This window comes from Ambystoma mexicanum, chromosome 12, assembly GCF_040938575.1.
Source record: "Ambystoma mexicanum isolate Mex_15411 chromosome 12, UKY_AmexF1_1, whole genome shotgun sequence".
NCBI classification, from domain to species: Eukaryota; Metazoa; Chordata; class Amphibia; order Caudata; family Ambystomatidae; genus Ambystoma; species Ambystoma mexicanum.
The window spans coordinates 925,563,306-925,586,291 of record NC_090936.1 but is presented as its reverse complement, the minus strand read 5'-3'; the positions used below and the strand labels follow the sequence as shown (position 1 = coordinate 925,586,291).

General features: G+C 45.8%; 1 protein-coding gene across 2 annotated transcripts in view; it reads left to right on the top strand.

Annotated features, from left to right (window-relative positions):
* The window catches only part of CDK17 (cyclin dependent kinase 17), a 1,505,117-nt gene that overhangs the window by 552,919 nt on the left and 929,212 nt on the right, over nucleotides 1–22,986 (top strand). For both annotated transcript variants that reach the window (XM_069629414.1, XM_069629415.1), the window contains exon 3: nucleotides 4,967–5,119. In XM_069629414.1, the coding sequence (XP_069485515.1) occupies nucleotides 5,002–5,119 (118 nt within the window). In that variant the 5' untranslated portion in view covers nucleotides 4,967–5,001. The remainder of the gene's footprint in view (nucleotides 1–4,966; nucleotides 5,120–22,986) is intronic.

Here is a 22,986-nt window from a genome sequence, read left to right as displayed (position 1 = left end):
CAGTCATTGGCTGTGGTCAGTATGACGCAGAGACCAGTGATTGGTTATTACTACGAAAGACAGATCAGAAACGAAACTGATACTGGTTTTTTCTTTACCGAGGATTCCCAGCCTGACGACGGGGAATATTCATGAGCATGTGAATCCATGCCAGACCCATGCTGGAGAACAACAGTTACAGGTAAGTAACTTGTTCCATACGCTACCATCCAAGCTTGGATGGTGATCAATGACGAGAAGACTGAACTTCTTTTCGTAGGGCCCCCCTTTGTGATAAATAAAATTTGACCCAGAATACTCGGCCTTCAACATTGATGGCACCAAGACCTCAGTCTCACCTGAAGTGAAAACTATAGGAGTTTACCTAGACACTATCCTCTCCCGCCAAGTAAATGCAATATCCTCCTCAGCTACATATTCCACGAAACTCCTCAATACTGCCAGACCCTATCTCTCAGTAGATAGCTGCCTAACGATCGCCCGGGCTGTAAAGGCTAAATTACTGCAACGCCCTCTTCTTTGGCACATCTACCCACAACATACAAAAACTCCAAACTATCCAAAATAATGCCCTACGGGCTGCCCAGGTCAACATATATCTGATGCCTGAAGAGCAGTACTTTGGATCCCCATCCGTCAAAGAATTCTATTCAAGACACTTTCCATCCCACATAAGTGCATCTCAAAATATGCCCCTCCTTATTTGTCCCAAGAAATTGTCAAGCACCAAACGGATTGGACCACCAGAACTCCCTACACTCAGACTTTTGCAAACTAAATTCCAGCGTGTTAGAGCTGGAGGTTCCAGCTTTCCAGTCACTGCTGCAAAACAATGGAACCCTCTCACACTGAGAGCGGAAGAATCCTACTGGGCCTTTCGCAGAGCTCTCAAAACATGTCTGTTGTCATAAACCTGATCATGTTGTACCACCATTAACCTATGCATTGTTTCTGATATATGTAATGCTTTGTTTTTGAATATGTACCCACACTGCCTCTGGGCCACATGTAACTGGTTTCTACAAGTTCCCTGATGCCTGAGGTTTTCAGTGCCCTATACAAATGAAGAAAGAAATAAGTTACTGTTTCAGGCGCAAATACCATGCACGCCTATGGAACGGGGCAGCAAGAGTGGCTTCTGTATCTGGACCTTAAGGCACAAACACGTAGTGTATTTACACGAGACAAGTGGATGCCTTCTGTGGGAACAGAACACAACACGCTGTTAAATGAAATACACTATAGATTACAAGTAAAACGAGACTAAGCAAGGGGCAGGGATTTCCTCCTAGGGTATAGGAGCCAATCTCTATTGAAAGGAATACACAGAGGACCTGGTGCAGACACGATACAACACTTACCATAAACTAAGAGCCCCAAAAGGGAAACGAGTTCAGAACAGGAAAGCCGGTACTAGGAAAGCAGACAACAGTGGTATGGAACTGGTGCAAGGGAACAGAGGCAAGGTAACTGAGCAGGTTACTGGTACAAGGTAACTAACCAGGTTATTGGCACAAGCTAACTGAGCAGGTTACTGGCACAAGGTAACTGAACAGGGTACTGGCACAAGGTAACTTAATTGAGGTAACACAAGCATGCTAAAAAATTGGACTGGAAACACATGAACAATACAATGCAAGACTTTGAAAAACAGGACTCAAACAAATGAGAAACAGTACAAACCGAAGCAAGATAATGAATATACTCTAGACTATGCTGTTAGGCAAAGGTGTATACTTGCAGCTCTACTTTTCAATCTATATCTGGCGGGCTTTGTTCCTTTTATGAGAAATTATACATTTGCATCCCCTTCCATTGGAAATAGCAAAATCCATCTACTAGTTTATGCAGACGACATCGCCCTTATTGACCACTACGCTAGGGTTAAAACATCTCATCTCAGCAATGGAACTATATGCCAAGAAAAATGACTTAATAATCAATCCAACAAAATCGAACATAATCATGTCTGGTAAACCAACCAACAGGCTCTGTAAACAACATTGGAGCATAGCTCTGCATATACTACCCGATAGTAAAAAATAAAAAAATATTTAGGCCTTAATCTCAGAACTAATCAGTCGCTCTAAGAATTAACATCCTATCTTAAGAGCAAATCACACCAATATATGTGCCAGTTAAAAAAACGTTTATTTTCTTATTGTAGATTCTCCCTAATGCCTCTAATAAAATTTTATAAAGGCAAAATTATTCCAGCCCTCCTTTATGGGATGGAATGTACTCCCTGTGCCCGTAACATCAATTGGGATCGGCTTGGTTACGGAAAAGAACCTTATCTCTGCCACAGTCTCTTCCCATCTCAAGGCTGAGATATGAACTCTGTCTACATTCTCTTCAATCTGAAATTGACTGGAAGGTTCTGGCCTTCTATCGATTAATTCTGATCCTCCCGATCAATTATTATAGACATCAGTGAGTATATACACATGCAAAAGAATACCTATCTTCCTAGCATGCACGATGATGCTGAAAAGATTCTAGAGCAATGCGAATGTACATCTCAACTATTATAGATAACCCAGATAAGGTCAAACGTGCATTATATTGCTCCGATTGCATCCAACCCAGAGCGTGATTACTAATTTGAAGAATACTAAAAACTTTAGTCAGGTGTGAAAAATCTATGTTCTACCTTGCATCAGAAGATTTCCGAATCATTTGTGGAATAATGAGTTATTAAGTTTAAACTTGAAAAACTAATGAGACTAATCGAATTGAAACCTTCTGCTGGTGAATGTACCTTATGTGGAGAAGGTTATTTACAGGACATGCAGCATGTTCTGATTTCATGTTCATTTACTTTAACCATTAGGGTGAAACACTTTTCAGGTTTTGTCCATGATACAGCTTGGATTTCTACCCAAGACTTCCTGCATAGGCTATTAGCAGGAAAGGTGATCTCATTGTCCATTGCATTATGAAAACATTTGAATGAACTGAATTTTATAAAACTGTCGTTACATTTGTAAATGTAAGTATTCCAAGAATTGCATATATCCTTTTTCCTTCTTTATTTTTGCTTCTTAATTGTTTTGATTTGATGAAGTTTGTGTTATGTTTTTAATTGTCTTTCATCGCTTTCAGCGCTGTTTTGTACGTCTGTTCATTCACTTCATTGACTTTTTCTTTTTTAAAATATTTAAATACGGTTATGAACTGATAATTTCTCATTCAAAAATGATGAAATGTGTAAAAAGGCCTTTTGTGTGACTAAATGCACAATAAAAAATAAATAAAAAGAAGCAAGAAAAAGAGACTGACTAATGAGGTAAAGCTTGGAAGTAAATAGACCTCGAAGCAAGGAAATGCAGAGAATGGAGCAGAGTAGACTGACAGGAAACAGCACAAGTTAAAGAAACTGAAAGCTGCAGGGACACAGTACAGTACAGTGGCTGGGGCTGGGCGCAGTAGGAAATGAGGACAAGAAACAGGGGTACATTGTTGCAGGGTGCATCACAAAGGTAAGTAGCAAACACACTGGCCGCAGGAAGAGGGTGCAGGACAGCCTGCAAGGCAATGCTTTAAGAATTGGAGCCAGGCAGCAGAGAAGCAAGGAAGAGTTGCATGCAAAGCCCAAGACAGGAGTCAGCAATGCAGAGAGATTTCAAATGGGTTCCAGCTGCACAAGGTTCAGAACGTGATGCAAGAGTAAGCTTGTGGGCGTGGCAGCTAATAAGTAGTGCTAGCAGTGTGGAAAGCCAGGGTGGAGCTGCATGTTTGAGCTGAACACAAGCAGCCACAGGTGTGGTAAATGGAAATCTCTGGCATGGACTTTCGGAGAGGATCCAGTGCTGACAAACACCAGGAGTTTTTGTATGGAAACCAAAGCACATTAATTGCCCTGGCACTTTGAATGTTGCAGTCCATTGAAATTAGTCAGTTTGGTTCCAGTCACAGTGAAACCAGTGTGCATGCAATCCAGATTCCCAAAAAGTTTCCGGATTGGGCTACTGGGTTTTCCAGGAATCTTCCAGGTGCATTATGGGAATTGACATCCATGTTTTTGGAAATACAGATTAATGGAAGGAAATGTTAAATAATCCTTCAGGGTCTTCTCTGGAGATGGTAGACAACACCCCACCGGTCTGCAGACAGCGCCACCCAGAGGCAGAGATGCAGAGATGTGGCACTTTCCAGAAATTAGCACATTCCAGGTCTGGCTTTGGCAAAGCTCAACCTGATGAGGACAAAATAAAAGCACCACGCTACCGGTCTTTTATTTTGCTTGCTAGCATTATCTAAGTGAATATCCAGGGACATCTCACTCAAGTGTTAGGCAGACCAGTGATATACATATTGCAGTGATGTTCTGGCCATCTGACTTGTTTACTGTGCGAGGTTAGGCAACTAAGTGCTGCAGTGTTATAAGAACACCAACTACAAAATAAAGGCACAGAATACATTAAAGTAATCAAATGTGCATACAGCTTTCACTGTTGTAGTTGGCTGCACTAATAGGCCATTTCACAGCTATCTGGTGAATTACGTATTCCATTATTGAACAGCCATTTACTGAGGACAATCTCTTATACTTTACAGTGCCGCAATTTAAGGCTGAACGAATGTGCTCTTTTGAGAAATTAATTTCTACATTTTTGTACAGAATTGGTAGCAGCTTCCTAGCAGAGTTGATGGGGACAAACATAATAATGTCATTGAATGCGCGCGAGAGGTACAGAGGTTTTGCAATGGGCATGAAAAGGAAAATCTATAGACATTGCGAGGTTTGTGATGGAGCCTCGGCTATGAAAACAGACTGGAGTGGCTTGGTGGCCCCTCGTCTCCCGTCACCTCTCTGTAAACCGTGTTCACTGGTGGAGGTTTGCAAAACAAATGTTACATTTGGATCAGTTTCTCGTCATTGAAAGTCTTTTTAGATTATTTATGCATCTTAATTTCTTGCAAACTCAAATACCAATTACTAACCGTGAACTTTTATTTGAAGGTCTCTCTTGACTACGACCCGTAACTGAAAGAAAAATGAAAAAGTTTAAAAGAAGACTTTCGCTCACTCTGCGAGGAAGCCAGACCATTGACGAGTCGTTGTCAGAATTAGCAGAACAAATGACCATTGAAGAAAACAGCAGCAAGGATAATGGTCAGTACGCACTTTTTTATATAAAAAAAATGAAGAGATGGAAGGTAAAAGATTGAGCAGTACTATGAAAGAAATTGGCCCAATGTCCATCAAATTGCACAATTTGCCATAACTTTACACATAATGCACCCGAGATATTATAACTTGTCATGAAAAGCCACGAATCTCAATTGGCGAATATGGACTGTTTGTGCCAAGACCTATTTTTTTGTTCTAATCTGACCCTGTACGATTGGCTATTGCGCCGTTAGAAATAACTTAATAGTGATTGGTCTTGAAGGGTAGGGTCTTGGACTGATTCTCTTCTTTCCATTGTCTCAAGAGACAGATCTGTATCTCTCATTTTATGGAACCTCTGGGAGTTTTCATTAACATACTTAGTAATTTACCGTTTTGCCTCAGATTGAGGTTTGATGGAAACAGAGTTGTAGAAAAAATTCATGGACCCAGTGTGGGCGGATCACATATTCAGTCACCTTTTAAAATTCTGGGTATTAGCTCCACAAGTTTATTCATATTTCTGGGGCTTCTGAATCTATATAGATTCACATACTCTGCATGTTCCACCATTTAGTGGTAGGTTAGAGTATTGGAAGAGGTTTTCTTACTAAGCGTCATTGTCATAGTATCCCTACCCTACATGTATACAGCATTTACGGTCATGCCAAGTGCGAGTGAAAAATAAGCCCGAGTTTTGCCAGTACAATGTAGTTACTTGACATCCAATTAACGCCAAATTGGCACTGACCCCTGGCATCAATCGCCAAATTGATGCAATGACTGCTCCTTGGAGCCAAGCCTGACTCCATTTTGGAGTGCATACGGGTACAGGTCATATTAAGACTGTCTTAAGTTTCCCTCTCTGCATTTTCCTGGTCTTAAAACCTGGTGCTGCGAATACAAATCGAGAAAACTTTTTAAATTCTGCTTCAGTGCAAACCCAGGTTCCCTTGGATGGACACCCCTGGGGTTTGTAATCTGTTTGCCAAGAGACCATACCCGAAGACCAGTGTGGAGCATGGACAAAGTTCAAGTCCACAACTTTACAAAGTCAGATGCAACACCCATGGGTGGTTTATGCCATGGAGGCTGCTAAGAGTGTTACTTCCGAGGCACAGGGAGATCCCAATGATGTAGAATCATTGGGGGAAGGGTTACAAAGGGACCCCGAAAAGATAAAGCTACTTTAGCCATCAAGGCAGAAGTGGACCCAGAGGGATGCAAACCAGCCAGGCCCACTATTAATAGAGGCCACTGTAAAGACTGGAGGGGGGTAGTTAGAGCAGAGGCACAGAGCACCCCAGCCAAGAGTCTCTAAATGGTAGCTGTGGACGAGGAACCAAGGCTTAAGCTCTCAGGAGGTGATGCAGGCTGGTTCTTAAGTACAGTGAGTCCCCAAGCCCCCCACAAAGGAATGTCCACACACTATTATGTGCTAACACAGCTCTCTATATAAAAATAAGGTTCAGAGATATATACACAATTAATAACACACTTTGTACTCTGGTAATTCTAATATGACAAATATATACAGTTTCTGTGTAGGCACCATTGAACAGAGCCTTAACCTTTATATTTTGGTGGCTAATTCGGTATTTTAGTCTGGGTGAGTCAGTATATCTGGCTTTCATGGACCTAAGCACTGCCTTTGATAAAGTGGACAGAGCTAAGCTCTGGGCAGTGCTTGGGTCCTTGGGGTGTCCTGGGGAGATCCTGCAGGCTTTGGTCGACCTTCACACGGATAACGAGGCCTGTGTACGTAGTGGGCCGGGTGGGCACTGTACAGCTTGTTTCCGGGTGGGTTGCGGCGTAAGGCAGGGGTGTGTGCTCGCTCCCATCTGTTTCTGCCTCTATATCAATGGTCTCTCGCGGGACCTCATTGATGTAAGGGCAGACTTTCTGGTTTTGGGGGGAAGGGGTTTTCCGGTCCTGGCTTATGCGGACGATACAGTCCTAATAGCCAGAACACCAAGGGCACTACAGGTCTTGATCGATGCCTATGCAACCTTTATGAACAATCTGGGCCTAAAAATCAACACTAAAAAGTCAGCGGTTATGGCATGTGTTGGAAGGAAACGTTCAGCACCAATGAAACCCATGCTATGCGTTGGGGAAACAATCCCTAGAGTTAAGGTGTTCGACTACCTCGGGATTAGTTTCTCAGAGGCCCTAAATGGAAGGGCACATGTGGCAAGCAATCGGCAAAAATGAGCCAACAGATAGGTGGACTCTTTAGATTTGCGTCAAAAAGTAGAGCCCAGCCTCTTGACGTGATCCTGAAAATTTATGGTGCACAAACTTTGGCAACTTTGGCAACCACCCTGTATGGTGCAGCCATTTGGGGTTTCCAAAACGCGGCTGAAATCCAAGGTAAAGAAAACAAATTTTTTAAAAACCTGCTGGGGCTACCGACCAGCGCCCCCGGAATAGCTATTCACAGAGAACTGGGGGCAGAGTTCTGCGAGGATCAGTGGGCGATGGCACCTTTTACTTTTTTGGATTCGGCTGTGGGCTAATGAACACGCAACTCTGTGCCATTTTATCTTACGTACTGTGTTTGGCAGATCAGGATGGAAAAAAATCCCATGGTTAGCCTATGTCTCTGCTAAATTGGGGGAAGTTAACCTAAGTGCCCTGTTTCCGCCTGAATCTTTAATCACTAAGCCTGAGGGGGCAGCCTACAAGGTTAAACTGGGAGAAATTGTAGCTAGGAAAAAAACTCTCCTGGGATACACTCAGAAATGTGATTCTTTTCACTCTAGCATCAGCAATCTCTCTGGAATCCAACCATATTTGATTAGGAGCACTTTTAAAACAGATAGGTGGCTGATTACGAGGGCCCGCTTTGATTGTCTTCGGCTACAGGGAAACACGTGCAACTGGAAAAGTTTTCCCAGTGATGCCGGCTGCCCAGTCTGTGGCCACAAGCGTGAGGACCTTTTGCATGTGTTGTTCTTTTGCATAGGTTATGCGGGTATCCGCAGAATGACCCTGGTCCCCGCCCTCAAGAAAACGGAGATTCGTTCACACAAGGTCGCACTTGAGTTTCTTCTGAGTGCCGAGTCAGTTTTTACATCCTGGGCTCTGTTGACCTTTTTAAAAAGAGCGATGTATTTTAGAAAGAACTTATTAAATCTGCAAGGGGGGGGTAGTTAGTGCTACTAATTTTTACAATGAACTGTGTTTGGGCAAAAGTGGTTGAGTCTTGTTTTATGCTTGATTATAATGTATAACTTTTAAATATCCCCTCCCGATCGGCAAGTAAGTGCCAGTTATTTTTTTTATTATTGTAGATTGTGACCTGTAATTTTCGGTATCTACTTTTATCTGTCTTTTATATAATTGGTGTCTTTGTAATGTTGAAAACGTGTAATTTATCTCTTTTTGTCGTTTAATGGAATTTTTTATACTTCCGAATAAACTTGTTTGATTGAAATATATACAGTTTCTATGTGGTACCACACTTATCTTTACATTCCTTTAAAATGCATCAACTGCTGACCCTTATTAGGTAGCATACAAATCATGCTGCAAGGTTTATCAACATAGATCATAAGGAAGGGGAAGGCAGGTTAAGTTAAACAATGGCAGAATGCTTTCTTTAGCTATAGAGACGCATTTGAGTGAGGATCCCCCCAACCTGGGCAACCTGTAATAAAAGGATTAACACACCCAGTCCATGAATGCTTAATAAGTCTGGCTTTCTAGCCAAAAAGTTCAACCACCCCATTTGTGCCTGAGATGGAAGAGTTTCTTTTGATGGTTCTTGTACGGATCCCTTGAGGGTGGACTCCCTTTAAAGCAGGAGCCACAGGGAGTCGAGAGCCTCAAAGAAAAGTGGAACACTGGCGTCGAGACAGCAGCTTGACCTTTGCAGTGCTCTTCGACGGTCGTTGATGCAAGTCCTGGGAAGAGGAGGCATGCGGTCCACCTCTATGAAAAGTGTTTGGTGCCACAAAGAAGACTCGGTGATGGATGTCGGCCCCGCAGCGGGCGTCGGGTGTTGCTTCGGCAGTTCTCTGGCCTGTCAGTGCTGCAGCTGCAGCACGTACCTTGGGATAGCTTCATCGATCGGGACTCGACCACGGGCTGGACTTCGGATCTTTACTCTGTTGGTGTCCTCGGGACGTCTTTGTCCACTTCGGGTGGCGGAAACCCACCAGCTGACTTTCCTTGATAGCCGGCAACCTCGACTTTCTCCGGCAGGACAAAGTGGTCGACAGTGATTGCAAGGTAGCCCTCTGTCAAATGTTCTTAAGCAAAGGTGGAGCTTTTGTGGCTCCGGTTGTCGAGCAGCAGGGTGTCCCCGCTTCTGGACGACACTCTTCGACTGGCTTCCAGCAGTCACAGAAATCTTCCAAACCCCAGCCGACGACAATGGACTTCGATGGCCTCGATGTCCCGTCGCTTCCCTTCAGGATTCTCGGTGGACCTCTTCTCGTTTGGACAGCCTTTTGGGACTGGCTGCCAGGGTGTCTCGATTAAGCAGGTGTTGCACAATGGTCCCTCATAGCTCGGGGAGAGGTTTCCTAGCAAGGTCCTCTCTCGGATCAGTTCTCGCCAGACTTTACCGCTTTTAGTTTTCGTTGAAGAAAATGCAGCAGCAATTATTCTTCTTCCAGCTGTTCTTCAAGGATGAGCTTCAAGTTTCAACTTCAGCTTCTGAATACATTTGTAAGTGAGAGGACCCCAGATATACACATCTGTCCCTCATTCACTCTGGCTGATCCAGGCTCAGTCAGCCAATCCTACAGAGGGGCATTCATGCAGGCAGGCAGCCAATCAGGCTCACATGCATTCAGGTTAGTCACTTACACCCAGATACCCATAACACGGAATGTAGATTGGGACAAGCACCCAGCCTTTCAGCACACTACACAACATTCATGTCATTTTCCAGCAGGGTTGTCTCATTCATTGTCACACACACAGAAACCAGAGAATGCATATTGGTCACACATAGGTCACACTATTCACATAGGTCCCACCCCAAGGGTTTTCCCACAACATACAGTCACTGGGAAGGCTCCAACCAGTCTTGCCTGGACTTCCCCACAATACCATATATGGTTCTTCCACCCAACAGCCAGTCGGGGGAAGGGACAGAGCAGGGGCTTCCCTGGACGTTGGGAAAACAAGGTAACGGGCAATAGAAACCAAGAGGCCCCAGGGGCCATCTTGCCTTCTTTCAGGAATCATCTGATTCCTATGGCAGGGCCTGGGTATCCCAAAATGGAGGATACTCAGAGCTCCTGTCACATCAGCATGAAGCTGCCACCAGCACATCCCTGCTCTGTAGCCAACACACAGGTGCCCACAAACATAAACTAGGGGTACAGGGTTGTACCCCCAATCATGGGTACAAAAGGGTATCCCAAGCGTCTCTGTTCACAACAACCAAAAAGAGGAGGAGCTGCACTGCCAGGGGTCCTAACTGGACTCCTGTGCAGAAAAAAACACAACACACATAAGGGAGTACAGGACAAGGACATGGAGGCCCTGTCCCTCCAATGCATTTCCAGCATCACAGCTACCACTTCACATTCAGGAGCGACCTAATGACATCCAAAACGCTAGGGGTTGGGAGGCAAAATCTCCATGAGGCAGCACCTTTTTCTGGTGCCAACTCCACTACCATCCACAAGAAGAACCTTCTACCTGCAACAGCGTGAGGTGCTATAGACACAGAACCAGCATCTACATACAAATCTACATTTTCTGCCAAATCCAAGTCCGAAGCCAAAGTCTCAAGTATAGAATTGGCAAACTGACTCATAAATTGGCAGCTAAACAAGGCGTTAAAAAGGTAGTGCCAGAAAAACACAGTGAAACATGGTGCAAACCAACTGATGCCACCCAAAATACAGTACTGGGAAGCATACTCCACATAAGCAGCCACATACTTCAAAACCTAGTTGTGGCACATAAGATCGATTTCTAGCTGTTCTGGAGGTCTAAAACCTTGCTTCTAAAATAAAGTCAAACTTTAACAAAGACACGGTTCGTGGACTTAAATGTGGATTTAACAAAGTTGTGCCATCTCTAGGACTGTCACTAGACACTAGTAGTTGCACACCAGCAGAGGGTGCTCTTTCAAGCACATTAGACCCCTCAATCACAAGGCACAGATCCTTTATATGAGAAGGATGAGGAGGAGGGAGAGGAATACTAGGAAGGCAGTGGCCAAGAGAGAATCGTTGACCTCTCGGACACGGGACTAATTCCTTGGCAAGGAAATACCCTCCATCACGCAACTGCAAAAGTAAGCCTACTGATGGTGTATAGAGAACAGAGAGAGAAGGAAAACCCAAGAGGGCATGGGTGTCTCTTCTGCTCAAACAGTGAGTGAACAAAGCCATGCCAAAGCCCGATCACAAGAGGCTCATTGTACATTTGACATTCAGGGGGATGACCAAGAGAATCGTCAAGATTACGTGGTAAAATCACCTGAAGTTAAAGACCCCCCAGCATCAGAATCTCCCAAGGAGAACCAATGTATTTATTTAATTTATTTGTAACAGGACATACACCATAAAACAGAGAATCAGGATAGAGAATCGGGGAGAATTTATACTGAGTTTATTCAAACAGAAGGGTCTTGAGTCTATGCTTAAAAAAACTGCCCGCATACTCTTAGATCATGCCGAAGGGTGTTCCATAGCTGAGGTGCTGTCACTGAGAAGCAGCTATTTTGTACATGGGATAGCTTAGCGGCAGGTATTTCCAACAGTCCTGTTTTATTGGTTTGTAGCGTCCGCTTGATTGGTAGCCACCTTACCATTTGGTCACATATGGCGGGATTTTCCCATAAAGACATGCAGGCGTAATGCAGTGTGTCCTAAAAAGGATCCGCTTCTGTATGGGCAGCCAGTGGAGTGACCTTCTTACCGCAGACGCATGTTCTGTGAAGACCAGTGACTACCCTGACTGCATTATTTTTGAATACCTGCAGTCGATTGAGCTCTGTCTTTCCACTTCACGGAATAGACTGGCACAGTAGTCCAAGCGAGAGCTGATAATCGCATGAGCTAGTGTGGCACTATCTGCTGTGTCAAAGAATGGTCTTACCTCTACCAGTAACTTAACATAATAGGAGGTGCAAGACTGCTGACATGTGCTTTCATTGTGAGCTCTGAGTACAATACCATACCAAGTGTCTTAACCATCGTAAGCGTTGTTAAATGGCAGTCAGCAATTTGAAAAGTGGCATAGGCAGGATCCATTTTACGGAGCTTAGAGGCTGTGCCTACCAGCATAATCTGTTTTTTCATTGTTGAGTACCAGCCCATTAAGAGTCATCCATTGATGAATTTGATTGTAGGTTTCATTAATGGTTTGAGAGTCAAGCTCATAGTTAGCTCAGAGAGGAAAAAGACACAGTGTGTCATCCGCATAGTTTGTGTTCCGAACGCCTTCCGCATCCAAGCAGTTGAAGAGAGGAAGAGTGAAGATATTAAAAAATGTTGGGTACACACAGCATCCCTGGGGCACCCCAAATTCCAAAACATAGCCTTCTGCCATACAATCGTCATGAAAGACTCTCGCCATTTGATTAGAGAGAAAGGACCGGAGCCAGCTAGACGCTTCACTAGAGAAGTAGGCAGTGTCTTGAAGCCTGGTAGCTACTATGGTATGATCAACAAGGTCAAAGGCCACAGTAAGATCCAATAGCATCAGAAGAGATGTTTTACCTTTGTCCAATTGCTGAAGAATTGATGTTTTCAGATCCAGAAGAGTGGTGTCTGTGCTATGACTGCTTCTAAAACCTGATTGGTGTCATGGGCACTGCACTGCTAGCAGGGCATTCCTCTCCTTTGGTTTTTAGGGGTCGCAGAACATGCATGTTGGGGCTAAGTTGGTCAGAATCAGGCATGCTAGGCACCTCCAGCAATTACAGGCATTACATCCCTTTAGGGGATGAACACTTCATAGCCACTCAAAATGGTTGGTTAAGGAGCCTTTGTGTAACTATGAAGACGTTCTAGTTTCTGAGCGTGGCTGCCTGTTTAAGCCACGCCCAGAAACCAGTCCGTGCTTCGTGTAGTTTCTGATGTAACAGCTACACGCTCACCACAGCTCCATCTCGACCTGCAATGAGAGAGACAAATCTGGATTATTATAACATTCCAAGGACCAGTGAAGATGCTCTCTGCTCAATTTACCAGTCTCCGTTCAACCGATCCGCAGGACAGCAGCACTCCGAACTGGGTACAGCATATTCCGACATTAGGATCTCCAGCTCCTGCTTGGCTGCACCTGCGGAGAGGGAAAAAAAGAAAGAAAGACCAGTAAGAAAGGGTTAAGAAAGTCACCCCACACACCGAACTGTTGAACGAAGCGCAGCAATCGCAATCCTAGGCAGCGCTGCAAGTTCAAGACACTCAAACACCCCGTCAGCAGCTGGTGGCATGAAAGAACTTGCACACACGCAGCTCTCCATGTTTCCAAGGATGCTTACCGTCATCAGGATCGCGGCAGGTCTCATTCCGCTCCAATCCACTCCAGCCTTCCAACTTCGCTTTTCAGCGCACATCGTTCATTTCAAGAGGACATTCGAATAGATTGTGCCGTCCAACGTATTCCACATCTTTGTGTCCACAGCTGTGCACTTCAGAATCTTTTTCAGCCGAGGGCGTCCTGCGTTGATGGCGTTGGTTCGATGTCCCTCGAAGGCCTTCGGTCGAGGGCGACGTCACCGGATGTTATAAATAGGACGCACGGCGCCCATAGCCTCAGTTCTGTTTATTCTGCAAAGGTGTTTGCTTCGGAGACTCAGCGCGCCTCATGTATTCCTTGTCAATATGTCTTCTTCTTCAACCCCTTCCGACTCCGCGGTCTGGCTTCAAGATTTGCCGGGACTGCATCGCATTTGTGTGTGGTTCTTGGGTGAGAGTCAATACACTGGCGACTGTTCCAAATGCCAGTCACTAACTGCTAAGGCCTTGCGGGAGCATAAGGGAAAGCTTCAGGTTTCCCTTATGCTCCCGCATAAGGTTGGGGTTCTAAACCCACGAAGTCCTGTAAATCCAAGCCCAAGGATATGTCCACCGACGATTCGGGGGTGACTCTCCACGTTGGAAGGAGTCCCGGGGGTCTCGGTCCCGGAGTGGTTCCCACCATTCGTAGTCCTCGTCTCGCCATTCTAGGAAGTGCCGTCACTGGTCGCCTTCCCTGTCCTCCTCGGAGGATGGAGCCCCGAGGAAAGTGGCTTGTCCAACTAAGTCCTCGACTCAGAGGAATGGGCGGCCTTCAGGGAGCAGATTTTGGCGATTTTTCCAATCGCAGGGCACAGTTCTGTCCGCACCTTCTAATGAAGCCAGCATGGAACGGTCTCGATCTGTGGCTCGTACGCCTTCGGGCTCGGGTTCTCGGCGCAATCATCATCGGGAACATTCGAGGTCCCTTTCGAACAAGGCTCAGGATGGTCGCAAGAGACATGCTTGCAGGTCTCGGTCCTCGTCCCCAGCGAGACCACAGAAACCTGCTAAGGGCTCGAAGTCGGCGTTGACTCCGTTGACGCCATGTCCGTCGGATACGGACATCGAAGCTTTGCCTTTGTATCAGCCCTCGCCGTCTGCGTCCTTGTTGACTCGAAGCTGTCAACGCCAAAGCAATCGGTGCACTTGACGCCTTCGGGGCCTTTTGGCTGCAATTTACCGTCTGAGATGCCTGGTATTGTGGATCCTCCAAGGAAGGCTACTTCCAAGTCTGTAAGGCCTGTTATGGACTCCAGACCCTCAGCTGTTCCGAAACAGGACTTTACCTCCCTCTGGAAGACCTCTATGAGGAGGAGGAGGAGAGGTCAGATTTAGATCTTGACCATGTTGAGCCTGATGTGGCTCCTGTCTTTTCAGGGGATAGCCAATTGGAAGACTTGAGACAATCGCTTCATGATGCTAGTCGCCTGGACACTTCGCCTGAGGTGGAATTTGGCAGGCCTGAGCCTGGGGCTCATGCTGAGTCGTCATACAGGAGACTTATGGCTAGAGTAACTGAATACGTTGGTTGGTCCAGTCCTCCTGAAGCTTTTATTCAGGATGATTTAACTGACATTTTGGATCACGGTCTGTCCTCTGACCCGGTGTTGCCATTTCATTTGACCTTGCAGAAAAGGGTGGTGGCTGCTTGGCAGGCCCCGGAATCTCTTCCGGTAGTTAACAAATCGTTAACTAAAAAATACCACCCTTCCGGTAGCGACCAGCTACCTTTCATCTCAACCCACTCCCGAGAGTTCGGTGGTTCAAGCGGCTACAGACACCTTAAGGCAGGCGGCATACCCTACCATCCCTCCTGATAGGGATGACACGCTTCGACGGTTGGGCATGCAAGGCGTTTTCTGTGGGGGAGTATGGCGCTGAAATCCGCCAACTCCACTTGTGCCTTGGCAAGATTCTCACACACTCTATGGAACTGTTTCTCTTGTGGCTGAGTATATTCCCGAGGGGGAAGAAATGGATGGGTTCCTTGCTCTCGTGCAAGATGGCAAGGATGCCATGTGTGAAGCCCTTCAGTCGGGTTTGGGCATGGCCCAACAGTGTTAGCTGGTCCATGGCAGCGAGCACCGTTATACGCAGATTTGCGTGGTTTGCGGAAGTCAGGTTTTGCTCCGAATATGCAAGCCTGTCTTTTGAACATGCCCATTGATGGCGTGCATTTGTTTGGCAGCAAGGCTGACAAGAGCTTTGAGAGGTTGCAGACCTCAAAAGCTGCAGCAAAATCTTTAAGCGCAGCGGTGCGTCAATCTCCGTGACAGCAGAAGGAGGGGAGGCTCTTTTCTTTACTACTCCTCCTTTGGTAGGATGAGAGGAGCTGCCAGTCTAACGGGTCAGCGTAAAAGCACCCGTGGTGGTCAGGGAAATAGAGGTGCCAAAGCAGCTCAGGCAGCTGCCTCTTTGCCTTCAGGCGCTGCCGCAGCCACTCCAAAACAGTCATGAATCCATGTTCCATGGTTCGCCGGTTGGGGGCAGACTGTCTATGCATCTCGAAGAATGGCGGGCCGTTACTTTGGATGCGTGAGTTCTGGATACAATAGCCCACAGCTAGTGCCTTACCTTGCTAAAGCGGCCTCACGACAATCCACCAGGGAATCTCTTTGAAGCTTCCGAACCCGCTCCTTGTACAGGAAATCTTGACCCTGCTAGAGAAAGGCGTTATAGAACTGGTGCCTGTAGCAGAGATGAACAAGGGATGGTATTTCCCCTTATTTTTTTATCCCAAAGAAAGACTGGGGATTGAGACCCATCCTGAACTTGCGTTGGTTGAACAAACTTCTCGGGAAGGATAAGTTCAAGATGGTCACTCTTTCTCAAGTCCTCCAGGCCCTTCAACTTCAGAATTGGTTGGTGTCTCTGGACCTACAGGATGCTTACTTTTACTTTTAAATGCTGATTCATTCCAAGCACAGAAAGTACCTGAGGTTTGCGGCTGACGACTCGCACTTTCAGTTTCAGGTCCTGCCATTCGGATTGACCTCCGCTCCGAGACACCAAGCTAATGATGGTGGTGGCAGCATATCTCAGGCAAGGGGGGGAATTCACCTCTTCCCCTACCTGGACCACAGGCTGATCCGTGCACGTTCTCCCGAGCAAGCGTTGGATCACCTCGGTCTCACCCGCCCCCCCTCCACAGGCTGGGCTTCTCTCTCAATTTCAAGAAGTCAGATCTGACACCTTCTCAACAGCTCGAGTACATTGAGGCTGTGTTGGACACGTCCTTGGGGAAGTGCTCGCCTCCCAAGGTGAGGGCTCTTCACATTGTGCAGATGGTGGACAGGTTTCAACATGCCCAGAGTTTCCTGGCTTTCCAATTCTTAAGGTTGCTCGGCCTCATGGCATCCTGCATTTATTGGTGCCAGAGGCCAGGCTGAGGATGAGATCTCTGCAATGGGTTCTCAAGATGCAGTGGTGCTAGTTCTCAGGCAAGATGTCACATCCCGTTCAGATTCCACTCTCGGTCTCCCAGGATCTTTTGTGGTGGGCCAACGAGGGGAACCTGATGAAGGGGGAGCCGTTTTAGCAACTGTGGCCGGAGGTGACTGTAGTGACGGACTCTTCCCTCACAGGATGGGGAGCTCATGCCGCAGACTTGACTGCCAGCGGTCGTTACTCTCCGTCGGAGTCCAAACTCCCCATGAACCTGTTGGAGCTGAGGGCCATCAGGCTGGCCCTGAAGGCTTTTGTGCCATCTCTGTGGGGGAAGAGTGTCCTGATCATGACGGACAACACAGTGGCCATGCTTTACCTCAACAAAAAAGGGGGGGTAGGGTCACTCCCGTTGTCCAGCGAGGCAATGCAGCTCTGGTTCTGGCAATCCACCAGGACATTTCGCTCTCAGCAGTTCATATGGCCGGAGAGGAAAATGTGGTGGTGGACACTTTGAGCAGGCAGAGCATGGTCTCTCACGAGTGGGAGTTGGCTCAGGAAGTCCTTCTGGTGATCTTTGCCCTTTGGGGAACCCCACAAGTGGATCTCTTCGCCACCAGTGCCAACCGGAAGTGCGAGAGATTTTGCTCAAGGGAATTTCCTCCAAGAGGAGCCTTAGGAGATGCATTCGTAGTGGATTGGTCATTCCCACTGCTGTACGCGTTTCCCCCAGTCACTGTCATTCCTCAAGTGTTAAAGGGGTTACGGAGGTTCACTTTAAGATTCCTTTGATTACCCAATTTCTTAAAGGACTGACTTATGTGTTCCCGCCATCCCCTTTCAAGGTTTTGGTTTGGGATTTGAATTTGGTTTTGAAGCTTCTCATGGGTGCTCTGTTTGAACCTTTGCACTCTTGTCCTTTGAGATTATGGTCCTTCAAGACAGTGTTCTTGGTTGCAGTTACATTAGCTCGCAGAGTGAGTGAATTGCAGGCACTTTCATCTAAGCCACCCTTTATTGTGTTTCACAAGGACAGGGTTGTACTGAGGGTATGTCCTTCCTTTCTACCTAAGGTAGTGTCTGAATTTCATTTGAGCCAGAAAGTGGCTCTTCCTTCTTTCTATCCTCCCCATCCTGGTAAGGAAGAGGAGCGGCTCCATAGATTGGACCCTAGGAGAGCTCTGAGCTTTAATATTTCTAGGATGTCCAGGGTCCGAGTGGATGATCAACTCTTTGTGGGGTATACTGGTCACTGATTGGGCCAGGCTGTGACAAATCATTGTCCAGGTGGATTATACTCACTATTACTGAATGTTACCGTTTGGCAGGCAAGGACCCTCCGGAAGGGTTGTGAGCTCATTCCACTAGGGCCGTGGCTACTTCACATCCCTACAGCGGGGAGTTCCTATAAGGAATATTTGTGATGCAGCCACATGGGCTTCTATCCACACCTTTGTTAAGCATTACTCACTGGATACGCTCCATGGTCAAGATATGGCCTTTGGAATGGCAGTTCTTTATTCTGCCATCTGATTGGGTACTCTAAATTCTTTTTCCCTCCATTTTCTGGTACTGCTTTGGGAGTCTGTCAAAGATGTGGAATACGTTGGAGGACACAATCCATTCGAAGAACAAGTTACTTACCAACTGGTAACGTTCTTTCGATTGAATTTTCCTCCAACGTATTCCACATCGCCCTCCCAGCCTGCCCCTCTGGAGAATTTCCTATGCGATTGCAGCTTACGTTTCCGCAAGGCTATGTGCAGTCAAGCAGGCATTGGTTATGTGCATGTCACACGTTATGGAGGAAAAACACATGAACTGAGGCTACAGGCGTAGTGCGTCCTATTTATAACATCCAGTGATGTTGCCCTCGACGGAGGCCTTCGAGGGCCATCGACGCAGGACGCCCTCTGCCGAAAAAGTTTCCGAAGTACACAGCGAGGAACATCCAATCAAAAGAACGTTACCAGTTGGTAAGTAACTTAATCATCTACACTGCAACGGCAGAAGACGCACAGAGAAAGGAAAGGGGAGATTAAACCTCTGCGCTTAGCGCTCAGAGTAGACAATACAAATGCTAACCCCTGTGGAACTGTTCAAATGGGGGAAGGAACCTGCACCACCATTTCCTATCATTAGGACAGGATTTGTGTTAATGGAGTTGCTGAGAACAGAACTTATCTGACACCTATGTGGGACGAAGTAAGGATCAGTGAAGTAACTGGTATTCACACACCTCCAAGACTTGGAACCCCTGCGCCTTGCAGGATGGAGAGCCCACCATACATGCTATAAAGGTGAGCAGTGCACTATCCCTGAGAGAGCCATACACACAGGGTATTTTGGGAGGGGTAGATCCCGGGATAATTTACGGGATCAGTAACGCTGAACTCCACTTTTGTTTGGCAGGCCCAGTATCCATTCTGGCCCAGCCCTTGCCCAACCAGCCAATGAGAAGAGGTACCGATTGTTCCTGCAGAGTCCATGTGAGTGTGACAATTGGTTAAAGCCAAGAATGTTGTGTTTCAATATACATATGGGGTACGTCACAAGATTGCAGTTGTCCAGTTGAATATAAGCATCCAGCAGGACCCAGAGGAAAGGGTTTTTATCTCCCGATAATCTGGAGGAGATACACCCTCCACACAATACATACCTTTTATATCAATGCAACAGTAATTAAAGGCCTCCATGGAGGCAACAGCAACTTTTGTTTTAAAGAACTTTATTTGAGGTGCACAAAAATACATCACATTAACTGCAAAACCCATATCATGAAGCACAGACAATGGAACAGCTGTTAAAATATTCAAGGGTTTCCATTGAAGTAAATGGAAGAATTGTGGTTATCCTTGACCGTCAGTCTCATTCTCTTTTAATCTTCTTTATTACCTCTGGTTGTAAACCCATAAATATGAGAATCAAAACAAATATAAATTGTCACTGAATGACCCACTGCTAGTCAGAGACCAGACTATGACTGTCTAACTAGTTATTACCACAGCTTTGGAATGTTGTAAGAACCCACACCCCCAACATCAACTACAGAGGCTTCTTCTGACAAGGAGAGCAAAACATTATTTCATATGGGCAAGAGAATGGCAACTTCAGCTGCCTAGAACATCCAAATCTCAAATGCCACTGCACTTATCGGCAGGTATGACCGGTCCCAGTGGAATGCTATGCAGGAGCTCTTTCAAGATATGCCAGAGAGCATTTGGGCAAAAGCACGAAACGTCAACTCGCAGCCAATGCAGTCATTAAGGCTGCATTAGATGGGCGGGATACTGCAGGATTCCAGGACTCTTACACTTCTGGACTCCTGGCTCTGGGTTTAGGCGTGAAACACACAGGCTACACTCATCAACGAAACACTCAACAAAGAACCCTTTTGGCAAAGAATTATTTCAAGCATGCAATGGCTAAAAAAAGAGCAAGACGTGAAATGCATTCGGCCAATTTTTTAGAACACAGCTGTCCATGAAGAGGATGATCAAGCACCTCAGCAAGGGCATACTGAACACCACAGATGGGTTCACAATAACTACCAGAACATTCAATGCACCCATGTTTCCTGGGGAGAAACCCAACATTTAAAACAAGGTCAAAGTTACCAATGTGTAGTGAGGCAGTGCAATTGCATACACGACGCCGACCTTTGGTGGTTGAACATAAATAGTTTTATTAGTAACTTCAAGAGTTGCAGGTTGAGATAAATGCCTAGACGTCCCTAGACAAGAGCTATAAGTAAGGTTAGTCCTAAAGTAAAGAGTGTGCAGGGGATAGTAACACAAAGGAAACACATACGTTTTTCTAGAAGTTATTGAACTCTTTAGTTTGTTTATTTATTTGGTAATGCGCGCCAAACCCTTAGGTAGCCGGGCGCAACAGTATACACACGAAAACTTAAGCTTCTTTACAGTATTTGGCATGAGTATATAAAACACATAGGCAAAGTATATAAAAGTACAGGGCATAACCTGGGATGTCCAAGGCTCCCTAGCATGTTTATCTATATAGACAATTATATATTCAAGTTTATAAGTCAATCTCATATATATCATATGGGTCCTAGTGGGTGATGATGCATGCTCAGTTACCTAGAGTACAGAGTAGTTTGTGGATGCAAAAGGTTCGGTATGGGCCAAGTGTGGTGGGCTGGGTGTAAGTCAGGTTGTGTCATTTGCGCGCAGCCATTTAAGAATCTTATGTCTAAATTTAGGGTAAGGTTGTTCAGTTCTGAGGTGAGGTGGTAACTTGTTCCAGCATGCATTGTACAGCTTTGACAGGAAAACTGGTTCCTCCCGCAGTCGAGCGTTTGAACCTAGGAGTCTCTTAATTTGAAGGTGTTAGCAGATCTTGTGGGGCGGGTGGATGTTTTCCTAGTGATTTTTTCCACTAAATACGGCGGAGCTAGGTTGTTCAGGCATTTAGATGTAAGGGAAGCAGTTTTGAGGAGGATTCTAGCCGTTATCTTCAGCCAGTTAACCTCTTTCCTGATTTTGGTGATATGCTCTCTGTAAGGTATGTCTAGTGCTGCTCTCAAGGCATTGTTCTACAGTCTTTGAATTTTGTCTGTGATGTATTTATCGGCTCCTGAATACAGGGAATTGCAAAAGTCTAATCTAGACATAAGAGCATTGGCGAGGGTGATGCAACTAGCACTAGAGAGGTACGGTCTGGAAGTGCGGGTGAGTTTGCAGGTGTAAGTGGTAGAGGAGGCAAGAGAGTTGACTTGCTTCTTGAGAGTGAGGGATGAGTCCAAATAGAATCCAAGGGTTTTAACCACAGACATCACCTTGATAGGATTGTTATCAATGCTGAAGAATGTGTAGCTTGGGCTTAATTTCTGGATTTTAGCTTCAGAGCCTAGGATTAGTAACTCAGTTTTATCGTCATTCAGGCAGAGGCCATGGGAGGCCATCCATGCCTGAATGAGGGTGTAGATCTTGTTCACCAAGGCTGAGTCTGCCTCGAAGTCACCCGAAAGGGGTATGAGGATCTGGGTGTCATCTGCATAGTTTGTGTAGGTGACACCCAGTCTGTCCAACTTTTCAAACAAAGGCTTGGTGAAGATGTTGTACATGGTGGGGGAGACACAAGATCCCTGTGGGACACCGCAGGTTATTTTGATAGGGTCAGCAGAGTCGGAGGTGGAGAAGACTCTCATAGTGCGATTTGTTAAGAAGGATTGGACCCAGGCTATAGCATCTCCGGTGAAGTTGGCGGCAGGTCTGAGGTGGTTGCATAAGACTACACTGTCCACCAAGTCGAAAGCTGCCGACAAATCCAGTAGGTGGAGCAAAGCTGTTTTTCCATTATCCCTTAGTTCCTCAATTTGTGTCTTGAGGTCTAGCAGAGCTGTTTCCGTGCCATGGAGTGGGCGGAAGCCAGATTGTCGTGAGCCAAGCAGGTGTTTGGTTTCCAGGTAGTCCTGGATTCTGATGCCGAAACTTAACACTTGTCACCTACTCTTAGAAGTCCACATCTCTATGCAAGACACCCTTAGCTACAAAGTTAAGGTCTCGGAATGGATGGATTGCCACTGTAAAGCTTAACACATCTTTGAGCCTCATATCTATCCTAACCTGATAACATAAAAGTTCCAAGGATTTCTCCCAAGGCAAATGTTCTCAAACCTACTCTCCAAAGGTCCATCCCTATTCTAACACAAAACAGAAATATTCCACTGTCAAGGTTCTTGCTGTAGTTGCACACAGCCTGGTCTCTTCTTCGGGCCTCTCTGCTTTTACCTTGCATCTCAAAGGCTGCCCAGGTTTTAGGCTTCAACGTTTTTAGGCTGTCCAGCTTATCCACAGCTTTTCATAGGGTTTTACAGCAGGTCCATCCTGGACTTTGTAGTTCTCAGGATGTTCATCTTGGACCTTTTTATTCAACCCTTTATTTCAATTCTCACAAAAAACTAAATATTTTAATATTAGACGAGTTTCAAAATGATTCCAGTTTCAAAATAATCAGAACGCATTTTACCTAAATTATCAC